This window comes from Amphiprion ocellaris, chromosome 18 (assembly GCF_022539595.1).
Source record: "Amphiprion ocellaris isolate individual 3 ecotype Okinawa chromosome 18, ASM2253959v1, whole genome shotgun sequence".
Lineage (NCBI taxonomy): Eukaryota > Metazoa > Chordata > Actinopteri > Pomacentridae > Amphiprion > Amphiprion ocellaris.
Window position 1 is genome coordinate 18,940,926 of NC_072783.1, and position 22,579 is coordinate 18,963,504.

General features: G+C 39.8%; 1 protein-coding gene across 14 annotated transcripts in view; it reads left to right on the forward strand.

Moving 5' to 3' along the window:
* The window catches only part of cacna1g (calcium channel, voltage-dependent, T type, alpha 1G subunit), a 321,585-nt gene that overhangs the window by 93,042 nt on the left and 205,964 nt on the right, over positions 1–22,579 (forward strand). For all 14 annotated transcript variants that reach the window (XM_055004159.1, XM_055004146.1, XM_055004148.1 and 11 more), the window contains one exon: positions 17,290–17,402. In XM_055004159.1, the coding sequence (XP_054860134.1) occupies positions 17,290–17,402 (113 nt within the window). The remainder of the gene's footprint in view (positions 1–17,289; positions 17,403–22,579) is intronic.

Consider the following 22,579-nt stretch of genomic DNA (forward strand, 5'->3'; position numbering starts at 1 on the left):
GAAAGGCTGATTGATGATTAGAAAACCCTTGTGCAATTATGTTTGCACATGAATAAAAGTGTGAGTTTTCATGGAAAACATGGAATTGCCAGGGTACCTCAAACTTTTGAATGGTAGTGTACATTTTTTCATTAAAGTATAAGTTGGTTATTCAGTGCTAATGTTGGTTGTCAATGCAGGTAGCTAATTTTATTGGTCGATTATTTTTTTTTTGAGCTATAATACTTACTATAGCTCCTTTCAAGACCGCTGTCATTTACTTAGGGTTTTGTGAAATTGTCCAGTTATCAGTGCTCTGTCTAGTCAGAAATTTCTGTTCTTACTATTTTCGCTCTGTTTGTGTTGTTCCTCCAGTCGAGTGGAATTTTCAAAGACACTGATGAATTAACTAAGTGGCTTTCACCTTGTGTTCACAGTAACATAATCCCTCTCCATCAGCCTCCAGGCATGAACAGCAAAGTAGTGTAATCACCAGTGTAGATGGCCATTACACTGTAATGGAGATTTCAGAGCTGTAATGCAAGTGTCATGCAGGAGGGCACTCTGCCTTTAGAAAGCTGCTGATTTGACAGTCTTAGATAAGTACAAAGAAGCCTTTGAATGAGCAAATAAAGTACATCATAAAACCAGACTGGAAGAATTAGCATATTTGAAGCAGGAGCGAGCAAGAGCTACTGAATCAGTGTGAGATGTAGTGAGGTACTGTGCAGTCTTCCCTTCCCCTCTATTCTTCCCTTCTTCTTTCTATTCACATGTTGCCCCGCTGGCATGTAATAGGATAGTAGAACCGTATTTTCTGCTCTCATTGTGGTAGATCAGAGTCTAATAGCCTCCTACAGGTATTAGATCAATTCTGGTCATGCTACATTTTTCCCATACTATTGCACACCCCTGACCTCAGGCCTGTCAGCTTGAAATCCAAGTGGATTGTGAGGGATCATCTGTAAGTAAGCTAAGACGACAAAGCAAGAGTTCAGTCTTTGCAGAAGGTTGAGGATTAAAAGGAAAAGACAATTCCTCGTGTCTTGGATGGTTTCCGTGGCTGATGATGTCGCCCAAATAAATGTCAAACACATCATGGACTTTCAAACGCCTCCCTCAAAGTTCTGCTCTGTAGCTGTGACAACTCTGCCCTATCGCCTCAGCTACAGATACCACGGCAATAGAGATGTGACTTCACAATACTTCCCAATGAAAGCCTGCGTTGCTAAGCAACTCACAGTCCGCAGTGGCAAGATACAGGGGTGTTTCCTGGCTGATGAGAGAGATGTGTGTGTTATGTGTGTGTGTGGAGGAAGTGTTTGTGCACTGGGAATCCTCCACCCGCCTTGATGTATGCGTCTTATATGCAAAACTCACATGTAAAAGCGCAAGCAAAGCAGTCTGCAGCAGAAATGATGCTGCATATCCACTAGGGGACATTTTGGAAGATAAACCAGTTTGTTTCGGATATTGATGAGCAACTAGTTCGTAAAGTCAGCCTTTTCTTTCATCACTCTCACATAAAAATTGATCTCTTCATATATTTCCTCCTAAGGCTCCCCATTTTGTCAGTATAATAGGTGGCGTACTGTATGCATCCATATTCATGAGCCGGGAGCTTGAAACAAAGTTTCTGCCTATTTAAATGGACAGCATCGTGGAGAGAGGGATGAATTTATCAATAATGTAAGCTGCTAAAAGTTTAATGGTGTTTGCTGTCGCCCATGTTACCCCACGGGAAATCTTTAGGTCAGTTATCTAACCCCCAAACCTCCCGAACACACACACATGTGATGGTGCAGCTACTGTGTTGAAAAGCTTTGTAAGGACATTAAACAGATACGGATGTGTGTTCAGCTCCATCTTCCTCGCTTTCCCTTTCTTCTCTCATTTTTTCACATTTTGCCTGTCACTCCTTGCCCACTTGCCATGTCTCTTTCTCTCCAACATGCTCCGTCTCTTCTCTCCAGTCCGTCCTCCCTGCTCGGCTCCTGCCTGTTTTTCAACCCGCCTCTCATATGGTCGGCGCTGATACAGCCGGCGTAACAATATGCCGCTACTTCCCTCAACCTCCTAACTCCTCAGCTCCTGACTCAGGCTGCTGATAAGTCGTGTCAGCGAGCCGTCGGGATACGTGGTGTTATACCAGCAGGATTTTCCACGCCGCAAGCGGAGACGCTCCTTGTGCTCAGAGTCGCGCCTCTTGGTGTGCCTGCTGATGCAACATATTTACAAGCTCAGTGCTTATTTGAACTGATACGATTTTGATTAACCTCAGTATTACAAACTGACAACTGCAGCAGAGTCTCAGCTTTTTTCTGAGCCTCCATGTATTCAACTCTCTTTCCCCTTGTTGGACTATGGGGACATTGCGACAGTTTACAGAGTGACTTCTTGTGATTGAGATAATAATGATTCCTCTGGAAGCAATGATTGAAGTAGTCTGACATGGTTATATAACCCCCTAAAACTTCATCAACTAGGCTGGCACTGCACATTTCTATGAATCTTGTATCTCCTGCTAAGTCATGTTTGACATCACATTTTAATCACTCTTTCTGAATGGCAAAGATATATGACGTCAACGCTGTGAGGATCAATTGCACAGCCTTGATGTAAGCACTGGAATTAATTAAATCTAGAACTGCTCCGGCTGTAATCCAGATAACGAAAACTTATTCCATGGTAGAAATCCATACGGCTGTACAAAGGCCAGCTTTTTGATCATTTGGGCTATTAATCAGAAGCCCTTTCTTCTACAGTTCCTTTCCTATAGAACTAAATTGCATCCTTATTATGGTTTGTTTTTAGAGAAATGTATTTTTTGTGGTATGGAAACAATATTTAGTAGCAGGAACTTCCTAAGCCACAAAATCCATGTTGGAGGGATGGTGGTGATATATGCATGAAATAGGACCTGGCACAGGATCCTAACCCACTGGGTAAATGGGGTTCATGCCATGAGTGGAGCCATTATATCTAGACCTATAGTCCTTCTGTGGTCGTTGATTAAACCGCACCAAACTCATCTTTGAGTATCAAAATTGCGTATTTAGAGGTTTTTCCATTAAAATGATCTCTTCCTGTCTTGTAATGTCTTAGATGTAACTCTACATCCTGGGTTTGTTACTTACGAAAGCCCAAATGTCTGAATCTGTTTTTTTAAGATTGTCATCACTACACTGCAGTTATGGTGAAAATACTCAGCCATGGAACTGACTGTTTATTTGGCTCATAATGTATCTCCCAGTATATAAATAGCATCATATGAATATGTTAACAAGGTACAAAATGTGATTTTCACTGACTGTTTTGGCAAGTTTAGACGCCAAAAGTAGTAGATGAGGTTTAGGGAAAAGATCATGATTGGGTTAAAATATGCCCTGTGACATCTTTGAAATTGTTCTTAATTTTTTGGGTTGCCATGGTGATCCCCACCTATCTAGTGTATTCTTAGTTGGTCAAACAGGAGCCACAGCAAAGGAATGCTGATTAGAAACATATTTGCATGACAAATGTAATTTAGCAGGAAATATGCATGTAAGTATAAATGCGTTTTAGTTGTATTTGAGTGTAATTTTGGGTAGCCAGGATGCCCTATGAGCCACTTTTGGCTACTTTTGACGATGACTACGATGTTCCCAACTTTAACTAAGGAGTTTTCACTGCGTACGTTTTCCCAAACCTTAAACAAACAGGTGACAGATCAGAGAATACTTTCCAAAGTGTCTGTTTTGATGCGAGGACTTGCTGGGCGCTTGCCATTTGGGTAATTCTGTCAACCGTTCAGCATATTTGATGATTTTTTTTAAGTGTTTGTGTAACTTGGTTTCCCCAGCAGTCTGATGCCCCCCTAATTTAAGTCTGTCCCAGGCTTTACCACCTGCTGGCTGCAGTAATGAAGCTAATAGAGTTCAGATGCTGCTTGGTGCATCATTAGTGCCACTACTTCTTGTACCATTCTATCAACTAACCCTATGCATTTCCAGACCTGCATTTCCACCTCAGAATTTGCCATATGGATTGAAAGCATTTGTAAAAGATGGTTACATTCCCCTGCTCTGATTGGGAACAGAAGGATAACCACTAAACTGCAATGTGTTTTTCTGATCAAGTGGCATTTCTTCGTGTGGGATCTCACAAACAAAGACAAATACATGTAGATATGTAGTGACGTGTGAATGCACGCTCACGCATGGACACACATGCGCACATTTATGCATGATGACAGTGACGGATTAGGCATTACAAAGGGCTGCAGCAGTCACCCTCAATATTTCATGAACATCCTTCCTCTTTCTGTTCTCTCCTTTTTTATTTTATTCTGGCATGTTCAGCACTCTTCTTCCAAAAAAAGGTTTTATTTTTGTCAGTCTCCTCCCAGAAAATAGCTAGGGTAAGACAGTACAGACAGAAGAGTGAAAGGAGAGAGAAAATAAAGTGATCAGAGAGAGAAAAGAAAGACTTTGAAGGGTTTGGAGAAAGGTGGGATTGATGGGAGATGAGCAGTAAAGGTGAGGCAGTAGCAGCTGTCTCTGAACAGACACAAATCTCACTTTTCACCCAGAGTTGCCTTCCTTCCTGTTTTGCTCACCTTCACATGTTGTGGCTGCGCTTTTTGGCTTTGTAAAGTTTTCTCTTGGAAGAAAAGGCGATGCACTCCCGAGGAAACAAAGTTGAAACTGAAGGGCGGTTGTCATGAGTGGTACAGAAAAAGAAGGTTTGTAAAACAGCAAGGCTGCTGAAGAGAAGTAGAACTAAGAGAAGGGAGAGTGATTTTAGTGTCAGCATTTCTCCTCGCAGCGGCCACTTTATAATCGTCTCTCCAGTGATTTCTTGTCTTCAGACATGAAAATTTTCAATTTCTCTTGCTCTTTCAAACTAAGTTGTGGTTCAGTCGCAACTCGATCTAAATTTGCACAGTCTATACATGAGGCTGATTCCTACACCGTCCTTCTGGGAACAAAGGCAGCATCCAACATTTGGGCGCATTCCCAGTGTACGTTTAAATGATGGGATGACTTTTGTCTGTTTGAAACAAAAGAGGAATTAGAGTGATGTTGTTACTGAGCCAAACCCTCCGCAGAGGGAGGAGGTCTGGGTGGATGGATGGATCAGCAAAATGATTGACTTTGACATGAAAATGACTTTGGTGTCTATTTTTGTATGTGTGGTATGCAATGGTTTTGGAGTATGTGTTGCCCTGCCAATAGAGACACCAGATCAGAAAATGCATATATAAGTCATTCTGATGGACAGTTGCAAAGAAGTTGTGTAGAAACATATTTGGTGCCAAAGGTTTTTAGCTGACCCTCTGCTGACTTCTAGAGAATCCAGTCTGAATATTACTCATAGGGTATAGCAGTTGATATTGTGCGTAAATTACTAATGGAAGTTTCATACAGAACTGCTCTGAAAAACACTCCAAATGTTACTGTACATGGCTAGAAATGAGGCTGTTTTATAAACCAACTTTCTCAGGTTCCTAAGGGGTTGTAGTCCCATGAAAGTTACCTGCTTTGGTCATCTTATGGTTTGCTATGTGTTTGAAGTAGTTACATTAGTGTTAACATGCTGTGTCTCCTGCCAAATTTCCAATCAACGATGAATCTATCAAAATATCAAACCCCCATACTTCAAAGTGGCATCTTCTTCTTTCACACATCCACCAACCTTATCTGTTTCCTCCTGCTGTTTCTTTCCAGCTTGCCCTTTCCAGGCCAGGACATCTCACTGACGGCTTGTAATGACTGAACAAACACATATACCTTGTGACGTGAATGTCACTGCCTCCTGCATAGTTCTCCAGCTGCTTTCCAAACCAGGACACCTTGCGTTTCGCTGGCACTGGGCTCGGCCTTTGTCGTGTTTTCAACTTCATCGCAGAGTGACTTTTAATCAAGAAGAGGTGCCTTTGCACATCCTCTGTGAGAATCCTCTGTGCTTTGATCTGAATTCCTTTCATGAGTATACTAGGGAGTTGTGAAGCCAGAATTTCACCGGGTTGCATCAAGCAGACAGTTGGGTACATACTGTACAAAGTAAGCAATATTCATGCTGTTTTAACTAAGGCTCATACATGTTTTTGAATTCCAATGAGTATTTTGGGGGCAAATGGAGCAGCCTATTGTCAGAATTTGTACCATGTAAAACACTTCAGAGGATGTCTTACATTATGAAACAGATGGTAATAAAACATATTTCTGGTGAGCCGGTTTGAGGTCCTTATGGTTAGCTGGCCTGCCAGAGCTGCACATCTTCCTTCAAGTGTGCCAAAATCAACAAAAGACAATGGCGCTCATTCACCAGATGGGTGCTGTTAAATCTCAACAGAAGTGGAGGACACAATGATGTGATGTAATTAGAAAAACACTAGTCCAACCTCAAATGAACAACAAGCTTGAGAAAACACATTTATTCAATGTTTTAATTTGATGAATATTAAAGTTTTTTCTCATTGGTCACCACAAATCTTGGCTATCAACATTTTTCATTGTGTAGCATACTGTAAAAATGTAGGAGAGCTGGTGTGCTCAAGAAAGTAATAGTGCAGAGTTACATTTAGAGATTGTTTTCATGGAAAACTTTTTTAAATATGTAACTTTAATACACATAGACAAGTTTTTAGGGGTTTATTTATTGAACGGAGAGAGAATTTAAGTGGCTAAGATGTTGGTAAAAGTAATTTTGTTCCCTATCGTCTTGGCTTTTTCCAGAACATTTTGTTAAAGCTATAAAACTTTCACTGAGAGTAAGTCAGGTAAGTCAAGACTTGTTGTCTTTGCTTTATATGTTAGGTATGGAAAAAACCCTATTCTGAAAACTGACACCCTGATCTTCAAGTATCCCTCAATATATGTTTCTGCACAACTTTAAGATGTGATATAGGATCCGTTTAATCACTAGTTGCACAATCATCCTTTATTAAACAGGTGCAACACCGAAGAATTCACCTTTGCACAATCAAGTTCCAGAGACGAACTGATACACCATATGTCTACAGCAGCTCTCGGTTTACCTGTAGCATCACGTCATTCATTCCCACAGTGAGGGATATAGATTTGGAGCAAGAGCGTACGTAGAGCCAAGGCTGTGTGGTGGGCATGGAGACGGGCCGAGCAGAGAGGGATGCAGAACCACGTACTTCTTGAGTTATAGTAAACACAATGAATAATATCTATTCAGAGAGGCTCGTCGGTATCGATCGCCTTCGGACTGTGTGTGCACCTCATCTCCTCCTGCTGAGGATTCATTTCCCTGCTCTCATGAAAGAAATAAGAGCTGCGGAGAACTTGGTGAAAACTTTATCTTCTTACATCAAACTCTGTTCTTTTGAATCTGTCAGCTCCTTCCTCCTCTCTTTCTCCGAAGCTACACACATACATGAACACACTCTGGTACTTTTTTGTTTGTGTCCTGGTGTCTGGTGTCAGATCATTAGTGGACAGAATCGGAGTGAATCAGCAGTGTGATGCAGGGAGGCAGAGGCAGACATGAGGCTTGCATATTGTTTCCTCTTCATTATGCAAGAAGAAAGGGACTTTAAATGTGTGCATATTTGTGTGCGCGAAAGAACAAGGGCATGAGAGGGAGGAAAGGCTGAGAGGAACCCATGAGAGCAGCACACTTTTTGAGGTGTTGATGAGTTTGATGGCGTTGCCTCTCTGATTAAAGCATTGTTGTGTGTTTGCATGTGTGCGTCTGTGGTGCGGAGCATGCAGGCTTCTGGCTTTCAGAGTTTTGACAGAGCATATCCTTGTGTATCTTTCCTCTAATTGAATCCATCCCTCAGGGCGTCACCGCTTGTTTATATGCTGACACCATGAAGGTGTGTGTGTGTGTGTGTGTGTGTGTGTGTGTGTGTGTGAACGCCACAAACACCCTGGCCTTATTGTTTAATTATAGCCCACCAGCTGGAGAGACAGAGGAACAGAGCGAGGGCTGAAGAGGAAGAGTAATTGATTAAATTAGGCAGATTATTCATATTTAATGTTTTGCTTTGTCTCCATCTTTCTACCTAAGCCCTCTCCCCTGACTTGTCCTTAATGCCTTAAATCCTCTTTATTCTCTTGTAAGAACTCTAGTAAACAATGCTTTATACGTTTCATCTGCCGACGGGATTTGAAGTGTACCGGTAATACCTGTCTACTTTATACACATAGGTGGAAGGTTCAAAGCACTTTTACATATTCACCCTTGAAAAAAATCTTTGACTTGTCAGTTTTAATGAGAGATTAAAATTTAGTTTCTCAGTAGACTTTAAGAACCCAGAAGTACCCTTTTGTTAATCTGCTTAAAACAGACTTCCCCGAGCATTTATGTCATTTAAACACTTTAAAGTTTGTGAATTGTGCAATATTAGCATTAGCAACTGTTGCAACAAGTACTAGCAACAGAATAATGGCTAAAGTTAGTATATGTATGTAGGCAAAAAATAGGAAAAGGAGTAAAGTGTCACCTTTAAAATTCACTTTTATCAAAAGATTGCTCCCGTAAGCCATCAAACGTCATTGCGTGCACTAGGCCAATGCAACAGAAAAAAACTCTGAGTGTGTTTATACTGATCAGCCACAACATTAAAACCACTCTCAGGTGAAGTGAATCCCATTAATCATCTAATTACAATCTAATGTTCTGCTGGAAAAACTTTGGGACTAATGTGTATGTTAATTTGACACGGATCTAAATGTTGTTTCTGACCAACACACTCTGCTATGGCTGGAAGGTATCCTGGTGAGGATAATGCCCCAGCACGGCTCAAAAACTGCCCATGAGAGTCTGAGGCATTGATCTGGCTTCCACATCCTAATCAGACTGCACATCCATATGATGTGTTGGAACAAGTCTCATCCACAGAGACACCAACCCACAAACTACAGGACTCAAAGCATCTGCTGGACACGTCCAAGTGCCAGAGACCATAGGACTCCCCAAGAGCTTTTGGGTCCATAAAGCAACGAGTCAGTACTATATTGGCAGCATGAGGTGGACATATACAATATTTTGTTTTAATGTAGTGACTGATCAGTGTAGTGAAACCCTATTATCACCTTTTAAGTCAACAAACTGTATTAGAAGTCACAGCTTATAGAGCAACATTTGCATTTATTTGGAGTCATGTTTCTTCCCACTTAAATCCAATATTAACTCTGTTTTAGCTCTACGTTTGGTCTCCTCCAACTCCTGAATAATACATCTGAATGTAGCTGCTAATTGCATCCCTATCCTCACCAACTAGTAGCTGAGTTTGCTGCGCTGCTATTTGTTGAAGGGCAGCTAGCACAGAGAGGGCATTATCAGGACTATTTCACCAAAAACAGCTACCTGTTGTGTCCAGTAGTAATACTACAGGAATAGTGAGCTGAAAGAGAACAAAGAGCTAACATGAGCTGCAAAATTGAGTGGTAATTCGTTTTTAATTGGGTTATCACTGGGTTACGTTTTTTGTTCACAAATAACCATAAGAACCACTGAACATTACAGAAGCTTGAAGCAAGGGCGGGTTTTATTGCAATGATTGCAACTTTTGTATTCATGGAAGGAAGATTTCACTATGTCACTTAGAAATGTCCTTATTTTTGAAAGAAAAGTTTTTTTTTTCAATCAAAATAAAATGAAATTAATCAGAAATACAGTCTCGACATAGTTAATGTGGTAAATGTCTATTCTAGCTGGAAACAGCTGATTTTTATTGGAATATCTCCATAGAGGTACAGAGGCCCATTTCCAGCAACCATCACTCCTGTGTTCTAATGCTACATTGTGTTAGCTAATGGTGTTGAAAGTCTAACTGATGATTAGAAAACCCTTGTGTAATTATGTTAGCGCATGAATAAAAGTGTGAGTTTTCATGGAAAACATGAAATTGTCTGGGTGACCCCAAACTTTTGAACTGTAGTGTACATGTGGATCTCCTGTGAATGTATGGAACACATTCTTGAAGCTGACTAGAAATTCTGTCTGTGCCTCCTCAAAGGACTATAACCAGACCCTTAGTCAGCCTGCCGCTCACTCGCCTACCAATCAGTTGTCAGTCTTTTTTGGTTTGTCCAGATCCCTATCACCTTACCAGTCTGTGTCTATTCATTTATAACTACAACAACATAGCAGCCTTGCTCAATAACAGGCTCATGCCTTCAGTGAGCCACTCTACCCATAGCACTATCCACTATTGATACACAGTATCAGTAATTATTGAGACAGCTCATTGTGATGCCTAAGTTTTACACCATGGTGCTGAATGCAGATAGCAATAACCTTCATCTAGAGGTTTTTTGTTTTTGCCTTCAGGTTATTTTTCTTACTCTAGATGCATGACTCCTATCTGCTTGCTAAGAAGAGCATCAGATATCTTGTCCAAGGTCTTGGATATTGGTCTGACTTTTAATCCACACACCATGGACCTACACAAGCATTGCCAGAACGGAATGTTCTTATTTCTTACTGCAAACACTTCATGTATAAGTTATTTCATCTTCTATTCTTTATACCACATTAATGTTTAATGGGAATTGTATTGTTATACGGCTTATAGCTTTCTGCTCTCACTCTCTCTCACAGCTAAGAATGTTTTAACTGAAGACAGCTTGCAGAGCTTCAAAAATAATTGGCCTGCCAACACATAATTTGACAGACGTTCTTACTATAGCAGTTATATACACAGAAGACATTATCACCACCACTACTACCACCACTACCATATGTCCTTGCTGCAAGCGTAGGATGCTGAGAGGCATCAAGGCAGGGTCAGGGAGAGACTTCATGCAACTGACCATTAGGTATTGACTGTGCAGAGAACCACAGCAGATCTGCTTTTCTTTGTACTATACATACAAGTAATAGTGCACACTGTAAATTATGCTGTGTTGTGTTTTCTAGGAGTATAGATTACTCTTTGTTTCCTTTGTATTTCCTGAAAGTTTGCATTCTGACCTATTAAGGATAGGAAAATGTCCTTAATGAGGGCAACTTTTGATTCTATTATGGTGCAGACAGCCGTGGATTGTAAATGCTAAATTTGGAAGAAGCCAATTAGCACAGATTGGTAGTATATGTTTTTTGAAATTCTATCCGGATCACTCTCCTGTGTTATCAGGAAACATTATTATTATCGAGTTAAAATGTGTTTGTTCGATGGTAGTTTATTAATTTTGAGGTCTGCTCGTTATACTATTGTACAAACAGAGCTAAATTCGTCCCAGAGCTTGGAGGGAATTAAAGGTTCATCAGTGGGTTCTGTTGAAATACAAAAGCTTGCAGCATAGTCTCACAGCCACCTAGCTTTGAACATCGACAAGACAAGGAAATGATTGGGAAACACACAACCAATTTACACAAATGTGATGCAGTGGCGAAAATCACTATCTTTGAGTTCCTGGGACTAAAAAACTGCAATGGACCAATGCCACCTTAGTAATTTGGAAAGCTCTACAGCTTCTCTTTTACTTGGAAAATCTACAAAGCAAACCTACTGCAGAAACCTCTGGTCAACTCCTACCACTTTGCCATTGAAATGAACTGACATACCGCATGTCAGTGTAGTTCACAAAGGTGGAGCACCAAACCCTTATGCAACCACAGAACCCTAAATTCAGCGTCATGTGTGTAGTGTTATGCAATACGTTTGCCCCTCACCTTTACTGTGTAAGAAAGTGTTGCCTATCTTTCCATATTTATTCTATTTTAAGCAGTTGTTGTAATGTTTTCAATTCATTTCACCCTACGAAAGCAGCATTTCCACCTACCTCGATCACCTGCCATATGCGAACATAGCGTGGTCAAGGCTGATGCCAAGTAACACTGCAATGTTAAACTGATAAATGGGTTAGTAAATACTACAAATGCACTTAATATCCAGCCTAGCAGCCAACAGGCATCATTCGCTGGTATCATTTCTCTCTAGTAGCATTGTTATCTTGTTAATGATTAATACCTTAATACCTTGATCGCTCTGACAGATCCGTGCTGTGCTTACGGTGATGCCTCCTCTCCATTAAAGAGTTCTGCTCCTCCCTCAGCACTCGTTATCACCGTTCTGCACCTTGTACCAGCTTGTGCTGCAGAAAAGGAGTGCAGCCACTAACTCTATGATGTGTTTCTGCTCCGTTGAAAGTGGTGTTCAGTGTTCGGTTTGTGTGTTGTGCAAAAAATAGACTATTCATGTATGACAGCATATATATCCTCCTGCTGCCACTTTACAGAAATATCAGATATTTTGTCAGAATTTTTAAGGAAGGACAAAATAAAATACCAGAGAACCACCTAACTTTACAGGCATGCGATTAGTTTTGTCTAAAGCCTCATGGATATCCTTAACAAAGCTGTAGTTTTCGGATCTGCAGTGACACTGTTTCACTGTGGTTGATGATTTCAGTAGCTTACCCAGTCAGACGACCCCTGCAGTTCATTATTTTTAATTAGCCCCACCTTATCCTTCCTTAAATGTGAACATTTGCCTAGACTGTGTGTCAACAACAGTCTCTGCTCTCGATAACTTTCAGTGCCACCACTTTCAAACCAGAAGCCCACGTGTCTGAGTTTTTGTTTCCTGTTTAATGATCCCACTCTATGTACCGACTGATGTTTTTAATTGCATCCCTTTGGACTCCCAGAACTTTCTGTGAATCCTCCAGTGTGTGACTTAATCATGCTCTGCTCTCCAGATGCAACTATCATTATCCAGCTGATGTCACTGAGGTTCCTTCTGGTCACAGACTCACATATTCCTTCAACCTATATCTTTTATTCAATACTCCTGTTCAGGAAACTTCCACAGAGTGTGGCAGTATTGGATGATTCTGCACTGTTCTATTAATGTCCGATGCAGATTAATATCCAGTGGTGATGTTCAGACTTGCATAAGAGGTAGTGGGATTTATTCTGGTGGGCTAGACGTTTGTTACAAATGATACAGGCTGTAGTTTTGGAAAACAAACAAATTTTTTAATATTTAAGGAGTGGAAAGGGGTTAACTCCCTACATTCTCACCATCTGTTCCTGTCTGATGTCTTACTGCAAACCACTTTAAAACAGAATTAGGTAACACTGTTAATACAATAGCATTTCAAATCTCAGTTATCTGAAAGGTCTGCACTGGTAAAATGGTTTGCAGTAGGTCAGTGATCCAAATCTGTGTGTCTAAGCTCATCAGACCTGCACTGTATGCTTTAACTCCCCGCTGATTTGCTTTGCCACAGCTAATTAATCTGCTGATTGGAGCGATTCCATCTTCTAAGCTCTGAATGTCTCTTTAAAGAATGTTGGTGTGGTGAGCCATAACATGGAACAATGCACATGTTTTTTTTTTGGTCTCTTTTCAAAGAGAAATCTGTCAGTGTCTTTGAAGGGCATGTATTTACTGAACACTTAATTAGGAATACAACAGTCTTAGTTCTGGTTGCGTGGATGTGGTGACCTTTGAGTTACTCTTCCGCACTGACATGATTGTATGACTTACTTTCTTCAGATATGGCAGCTGCATGTTGATGCTGTGAATCCCAAAGGTATTCTACTGGATTCATTATCTGATGACTGAGGAGGCCGCTGAAGATCACTGAACTTACTGTCATGTTCTTGAATCCAGTTTGGGATGCATTTTGCATTCTGACATGTTGCATTATGGTGCTGGAACTAACCATTAGAAGATGGGTCAGTTGTGGCAATATTTGGATGCACATAGTCAGCAACATGCAACAGCTCAGACAGGCTGTGACTTGTGTGGTTTGTATTAAAAATCTTCTCCTGTGAATACTCTGTTTTTTACCTTCTTCACATGTCCATGTGGTCTTTCTTTATATCCTGGAACACATATCATAATCGAAATAAGCACTCAACTCCGTGGCGGCGCATTTCCACCTTGAAGCTGCAGTGTACTGATGACATTCTGAAAAACATGCATTCAAGCTGCCAGTGTCTCATACACAACTGTTCAAAAGTTTGGGGTCACCAGGCAATTTCATGTTTTCCATGAATACTCACACTTTAATTCATGTGCTAAAATAACTGCACAAGGGTTTTCTAATCATCAATTAGCCTTCCAACACCATTAGCTAACACAATGTAGCATTAGGACACAGGAGTGATGGTTGCTGGAAATGTTCCTCTGTACCTCTATGGAGATATTCCATTAAAAATCAGTCGTTTCCAGGTAGAATAGTCGCTTACCACATTAATAATGTCTAGACTGTATTTCTGATAAATTTATTGTTATCTTCATTGGAAAAAAAAGCTTTTCTTTCAAAATTAAGGACATTTCTAAGTGACCCCAAACTTTTGAACAGTAGTGTATATCTAAGCCTTATTATACCAGATAAGGATGATTTTAATGAAAAAAATAAGCCAAAATATATAACTTTCTTCCATATGCAGAGATGAGTTTTTAGAGGTTAATCAACAACAGGAGAGGAACTTTAAGAGCTCCAAAGTGTGCCAGAAAAAAAAACATTCCCCACACTGCCACCGTCAGTCTGGATTGCTGACACAGGGCAGGTTGGCTCCATGGATTCATGCTGTTAACATCAAATTCTAACCTACCATATGCAGCCTCAGTCAAAATCAAGAATCATCAGACCAGGCTGCATTTTTCCAGTCATCAAGCTCTTCTGAGCCTGTGCCCACTGCAGCCTCAGATTTCTTTTCCTGGCGGACAGGAGTGGAACCTGTGGTCTTCTGCTGTTTAGCCTTAAGTTATTGCGAAGAGTCCAGTTTTAAAAAGCGGTTGTCTGAGGTAGCTTTTCTGTCTGCTCAAACCAATTTGGCCATTCTAGTCTGATTGCTCTCATCAGCAAGGCGTTTTCATCTGTAAGACTGCCGCTTACTGGGTGTCTTTTTTTTTTTGGCAGCATTCTGAATAGACTGAAAAACTGCTTGAAATCCTCATTCTCAAACCAGCACGCCACAGTGAATGTCACTGAGATAATTTTTTAATGTGAACATTACAGGAACTTGAACGTATTGTTAACGTTGTTATATGGGTCATTCCAGAATTGGAGGACATTTGGGCTTCAAAATTTTTAAAAAATAGACCTTCTCTTTTCTAATTTTCTGCTACATATTCATAAATAATAGGTAATAAACTATCACAGGCTTGATCGGCTCAGCTTACACATCAATGATAACATTTTTTATTACATGTTTTATTTGTTGTTTGCTAACCCTACTCTGATCACAGTAACAGGGTTGTTAATCCAGGCTAATGTTAGCTTTTCTCAGCAGTAGAAGCTAGATATTTGCTAGATAGCTGTTACTGCAGACCAAGTTTACACACTTACTGATGCAAAAAAAGTAACAAAAAACCAAAAACAATTTTTTTTATCCTGAGAATATTCATAACAGGGTTGCATGAGGTAGAGCGAGATGTTCAATCAAGGCTGACAATGTTATGAAAATATGAAAAATAGAAGAGAGGACATAGCTTTGCTCTACCCAGAAATTTGGGGAGTACTACCATCTTAATAACATTAACACGACCGATTAGAGAAATGGGGAGGAGTTTCCATTTATCTATCATTGTCTTAAGCTTATCAATCCTAATGGAATAATTTAATTTAAACACGAGCTTAGGATTCCTTGAAATGTTAATCCCTAAATATTTAAAGTGATCAGTGGTGGTTTTAAAAGGCAGACGGTCAAGAAAACCAGAATCAAGGTCATCAGCCAGGGGAATAGATATATTTTTGTCCCAGTTAATATTGAACCCAGAAAGCTGGCCAAAGTTTTCAATGAGATCCAGAAGAGGGGGGAGAGACGTCCTTACATCCAACACAGTCAGGACCACATCATCCACATACTCATTTTAACTGTTTTGTTTGAGATTCAATTTGGTTATCATTGGGGTGGGACAAGAGAAAAATAACATTTTAGGGGAAACTCCAGACTTATTTGATATTTTTAAAAAAATATTTTCAAGCATTCTTTTCTCCTAGTTGTTTTTTTTTTCAGATTTGGTCTCAGGACAAATAAATTTACACAAAAACTGCATGTCTTACTATTTTGTACATGGATTATTTGAAATTTGATGGGTGGGACGTAAAATGTCCTCCAATTCTGGAATGACCCATATATCCATTATTTCTGTCCGATCAGCACTTTAGGTCATGGCAGGTGTTGACAAAGTTACTCAATGTATGTGTGTTAAATATTGCTGCATGTATGGTCCTTGAAAGGAACAATGTCTAATAAATGTGGTGACCCCTGATCTTCCTGATCTTTACCTAGTACCACTAGAATCAGATACGACTGAATACAGGTTTGCATCCTGCCCTGAAAAGTCATCTAAAACCTTTTTAAGCTCCGATGTACCTGTTCATGCCATTTATATCAGATTGTCTGGTGTTCTGCTTTGAAATGTGAGCCTGTAAGGGCTGCTTGGTTTCCCTCTTGCCATTTGTCCTGCTTTGCTGTTTTGTGATGGCTGTGAGGCCGTGCTGACCCAGCTCATTTAGGGGTTGGTGGGATGAATGAGCAAGTGGGTGCTAATGTGATAAAAGACGGACAGGTCATGTCTCCAGGCTGACTGTGTGCAAATATACAAACACACACAGGCTTTCACACATGATAAGTGCTGTTTTCCTCTGTGCTCACATGTGACACATTTAGACCCCACAGTTGGATGACAAACGGTCTAATGCAGTAGCAATCTAAAATATATGTGTTTGTGTATGTATGCAGCCCACATATGTGACGTAGAGCGCTTGTGTGCATGTATTATTTGAAGCAGTGTCAGCCTAATCTGTGCTTAGTGTCATCCTTGATTGGTGTCACATTGCTCAGACTGGCGTTTAGCCTAACCAAATCAGGATCGCCAATTTTGACCTTGCAGTCAATAAAATTCATGCGCTCTGCATCGAGATGTCTCCACATTCACTAACTTTAAAGTTCAAGACTCTATCCTCCTCTCAGCGAACCTCCCAGTCTCTCGGCATCTGTCTCTTCTGTCTTTTGTCGTGCCTATCTCAATTTCTTTAAAGTGCCTATTCGGCTCCCTCGCTAACAATCTGAACACCAACATGCCTTGCCAGCAAATCTTTGCTTAACAGGGTGAGAAGGGAGCAATGACTGCCACGCAGGACAACCACAGGTGGGCTTTCCTCTTTACTGGGGTCCTCCGTGGCTCATTTTCCTCTCAAAAACAGCTTTTGATAGTGAATGGGACTGGAAGAGATAAACGTGCATCACTTTGTCAGATGAGGTCGGGATAATGAGGTCACTGGAGAAAGCCTAGAGAAATGCATGGATGTATTTTATTCTTCTCGTCACTGCAAGCTGCTGTTACCTGTCTGTGATATATTCCTTAACTCCTGTCCTGCACATGGTTCGAACGAGCGTCCATGTTGGTGATCCTGCTGAACTGTGTGACACTGGGCATGTTTCATCCCTGTGAAGACATCAACTGTGATTCTGAGAGATGCAAGATCCTACAGGTAAGACTGTTTCTGGCTTGATTTAACACGGATTACATGTGTTTTCTTTTCAGATTTTGATCTGATTGGTTTCATTTCCCTAAAGCAGTGGAATTATGTAAATGTTTTTCCTAGAGAAATGGCAATATGCAAATAATAACACAGCAAGGTGTTCAGATATACATAATTAAGAGTGGAGGCTGTGAACAAGAATGCATTTTTATATATATATATATATATATATATATATATATATATATATATATATATATATATATATATATATATATATATATATATATATATATATATATATATATGATATTATATCTATATATTAGTGAGACCCCTGCTGCCTGACAAATGCCTCAATCTTTTAAACCTCTCACTACCAGTTTATAATGCAAGTTTTTGCTACCAGCTGAGATTACTCAAGTAGTTTGGGATATTTTTCCAGACATAATGTAGCTGCTGTATAGCCATAAGATCATACAAAATGTGATTGAGAAAATCTGGAATGCACCGATAAAAAGCAAAAAAAAAAAAAAAAAAAAAGAAAAAAGAAAGAAAAAAAAAGAAAAGATGTGACTCAAATTTGGCTGCCATCTCTTTAAACACTCTCTGGTAGTCCTGTTCATCAGATACTATCTGCAGTGTATCTTCTCTGCTGGGACAAAATGACAACCTTTCAATTTGAATTGCATTTTGTGGAAGAGGAAGAAATTGCAGGGAGCCAAATCTGGGTGGAAATTGCATTGCTGCAGCCAAAAAAAACGTATGTATTTACAATCTGCTATAAGTGGGCATGGTGGTGGCATGATGATGGCATGTACCCTATTTCAGATTAGTGCTGTCCTGATCAAATTTTATTGCGCTTGATCCGATAAGAGTCATTTAAGTATTAAGTAGTTAGTCTCTGCAGATCTGATCCGATTTTATTTCCTTATTGTAAATTACCTGTAGTACCTGGTTGTGTCACCAGGTGGGACGTCTTACTGTTTTACTACTATAGTGACTTTAGGAGATGTTCATCTGAACATTACAGCAGAACTATGACAAATATGACAAATCCTAAGTGCACATCTCTATGAATGTCCAAAAAGTTTATGTTGCACTGTTGACCAGATGTACCTTCTTCAGTTTTGGAGACTGCAGCCACTTTGACTATAAATACTGCTGCCTCTGGTTAGCAGCAGATACAACTATGATCGCCGGTGATGGTTCTCCACATAAAGATTGGGTCAGCTTGACGCAGAATTTGATGTTTACTCTCTGGCCAAATTTGCGATCCACTGTAAAATCACAAATGTGCACCTATCAGGGCCCAGAACGGGACTTTCAGAGAGCAGTTCAAATGTGGAAGGATCACTGGGGGCTGTGTATCACTGCATAAGGGGACTACTTGAAAGGGAATAGCAGTCAAACAAATCAGACATGTTCTTTTTTGCTTTTTATAGGCATAAATCTGAGCTTCTTGATTTCACCTCATTTCACTGTACGGCTATTTTCACTGGCAGACTAGCAATCCCTTTTATCAGTAAAGTGACTGAAAAAAAATAGTGAAACTGCTCCTTTAAAGTGCAACAGAAGTCAGCGGCCCACACTTAGTTAGTAGATGAAACAGAAGTACTTACCGAAGTAGTTGCCTGAAGTTTACCACACTTTGCACACTTTGTTGTTTGAAAGAAACAACACAGAGACATGACAGCAAGACACATTGTTCACTGGCATTCATTTATCTTCCTTGATCTTTATTTAATAAGACAAGTGCAACTAACTGAAAGGCCTTCCAGCGGGATGAACATGAAGGGAAAAAATAAAACAGACACGCTTTTCAGAGACATGTTCACACACTAAAACTATCTCGAGTAGATGAGGACAACGAGCAAGTAGAAAACATCAGACACCCTTGCAAAATCCCTGTCTGCTTGGCAGATCAGCGCAAGCATCATCCACACAAAGGCAAAACAGATGACAGAGAGGAACAACACTGCAACACAGAGATACATTCTAAAAAAAATCTAAAAACAATGCATTTGATAGGATCTGAGAAAGGGCTAAAGGGACAATGTTTTCCAGCATATCAGGCCTTTGCAGCTCCCTCCATTTAGGTTATCTGAGTTGGAAAACAAACAACAACACTGTGTGGAGGCGTTTCCATTAATTTATGGACCTGTTTTAACCCAACAAATACTAATAGAGGAGCACTGTTGTTGTTGTTGTACAACGGAGAATAGAAAACACATTTTTTTCTGTGTTGGATGAGGGAATCAAGCGGAATGAGGTGCAGTACAATAGATGTGTGTTATTTGGCACTGTTCATCGTGTGCGGTGAGGAGATAATGTGCTTACAAAGTGGATCCAAATAGACTGAACTAAGTTGTCTTATTTTCTTGTCCACTAACTCAGTGACACTCAGCACCTTTTTCCCCCAAAGTGAGATATCTATCATTTAAAAAACAGTAGGGTCCTCCTCTGTGCATGCTTTCTTCAAATGTCAGTGGAAGAAAGGAAAGGAAAGTAGAAGAAAGAAAGAAAGAAAGAAAGAAAAAGAAAGAACAAAAGAAGAGAGGGAAACAGTGATATGAAATAAGAGGAGTGGACAGGAAAAGAAAAGAAAAAATAGGAAATTGAAAAGGAAAGTAAGAAGAGAGAAGAGGACAGGAAATAAAAGTCAAAGAAAAGAAAAAAATAGAACAGAGATGGGAGAAAAAGAAATAACTTGAGAAAAACAGAGGGGATTGGCTAGGAGAAGAAAGGAAAATTAAAACGGGAAATAAATAGGACAAGGAAACAAATGGATGGGGAGAGAAAAAGAAAAAGCAAAAATGAAGAAAATCATAGAAAATCAATGATAGGCAATAAAAGGAATGTTAGAAAGGAAAAGGTGAAGAAAGGAGAGAACAAAATAAGAAATAGGACAGGGAAACAAAGGGATGGGCAAAGGAAAAGGAAAAAGAGGGGCCAAAGAAAAGACGGAAGGGGGGATGGAAAAGATGGGAAGCAAAGACTAGAAAATATGACAAGAAAATGAAAAGAGGTCGAGAGGAAATGAGAGACAAGTGAAAGGACAAGGAAAAGAGATCAGAGTGAAGATAGGAGAGAAACAAAAGGAACGGGGAAGTAGAGAAGAGTAGAAAGGTGGAGAGGAGAAGAATGAAAAGAAAACAAAGTGGAAGGCAAGGAGAGAAAAGCAAAGAAAAGCAAATGAGAGAAGAACAAAGTGAAGGAAAAGAGAGGTGATGAGTGGAGAGAAGAGAAGGGAACATGACAGGTGAATATGGAGAACAGGATGAGACGAAAAAAGAAACGTGAAGAGCAGAGTGGAGGTTCTGATCCTGCTGTTGCTAGGGCAGCCCGAGCCCATCCACTCCTTCCATCTTCTCTGCTCGAGGATATGAGATGTGATTTAATTCAGCAGCTCTTCTCGGCGGAGCACAGAGGAACGTACAGCCTAGAGGTTAAAGGCATTCTTATTAATTCCCCGCTTCCTCCATTTCAATCTCACCATCATGTTAAGAGATCGTAAAGGCACATGACCTACACGCTTGTATGCTCTGTCTTTGATCCATCTCACACTGTCTGGAACGTAGTTCACAACCATCTCTCTGCTGCTTTCTCACACTTTTTCACATTCTTGACGTGATTCTCACCTTTTCTTTCTGAGGGCTCAGTTTGACTTTAAAATCTCCTCAAGTGAAACATTTCCCCAACACTGTGGCTTTTATTCCATCTTCAAAAGCACAAATTAACTTTTAGTTTGAAGTAGTGATGGGACGCAATTAAAAAATGTATCTAATTAATTGTAATTAATTGATTGTGATTAATCACAATTTTGTCAAACGGCAATATTTGACACAATAAGCAAAGTTTTTCAGTTCAAATAGATTTTGGTTGACGACTGGATTGATGAATAGACGTATACGTGAACTTAAACAACAAAAATGTTCATGTTTCATTTATATTTATCTGCATTATCAGCATTGTTCATCTGTCTGCTCTATTCACAGATTACTGCAAACTCAACATGCAATTATATCAATTATATTCAACATTTTAAGACTTTTTGTAAACTCAAGCACTTTCAATGTCTTGAAAAGTGGTCTATTATGTGCTGGCGACACTGTTTGCTGGTGGGCCTGAGTGTGCATCAGTGTTACCGAGAACTGAGAAAGGTGTGATGAAATGCGTTATTGTTTTTAGCGCATTATTTTTTCTGTAATTAATTAATTGAAATAAACACAATAAAGTCCCAGCCCTAGCCCTAGAAGATAAAATGCTGCCATGTTATTGATTGGTCGCTCTTTGTGGTATAATAACTAGGTAGGTAGTCTTGAAATGGTCAATCTGGATGATGCTTCTGGCCTTGTAATTCGGGATAACAACACCACCACCCCATCTAAATGAATAGGAAGAGAACCGAAACTGTGATTTCAATGCTCATCAAGACTAAAGAGCTGAATCTATAGAATCTCTGTTCAAATTTGATATAAACTGCTTCAAAGGTTTGGTGACTTCCCCTCAAAATAAGGTTTAAAAAGGCACTCAACAGCAGTCCTCAGCAGGATGTTTCCTTGTTCGGTTGTTATAAAGCAACGAAATCTGCGACAGGATTCTGTCATAGGTTTCTATTATTGGAGACACCCGCTCCAAAAGTTATCAGCTAAATGAAATGGTCATTATCAGTTGTTATCTCTCTCATAATTATGGTTCAGATTTAATTATATGAATCATAGTTATGGGAGTCATCATTCCCATAATTATGGTGGACCTACCACCGAGCCAGAAAATGTCTATCATCTATTCTGATTACCGATAAACAGAAAGTAACCCACATTTCCAAGATGACCTCCTATAGTCATGTGAGTATGTTAATGTAAAATCATGCATTGACCTTCAACAGGATATTGTGTCAGTGTCACATTTTGCTTAACCAAGGTGTCAATAAACTGGTTTTGTCTCACAAATTAAACACTAAAGGTAGTTTACATGCCTAAAGCTAACCAAACATCGACTAAAACTGGAAAGTCTTTAACGTAAATAAAGTAAAAGTCTCCAAATAATGATCCCTCATGGGACACAAACTCCAGTCTCCTAGGGGATAGTCCTAGAATTGACTTACTTCCCCACATACTCCAGCATCTCCAAATGCTGATGTTTGCCACTAGTTCTGCAGATACTCATAAAAGTCTTTGTTT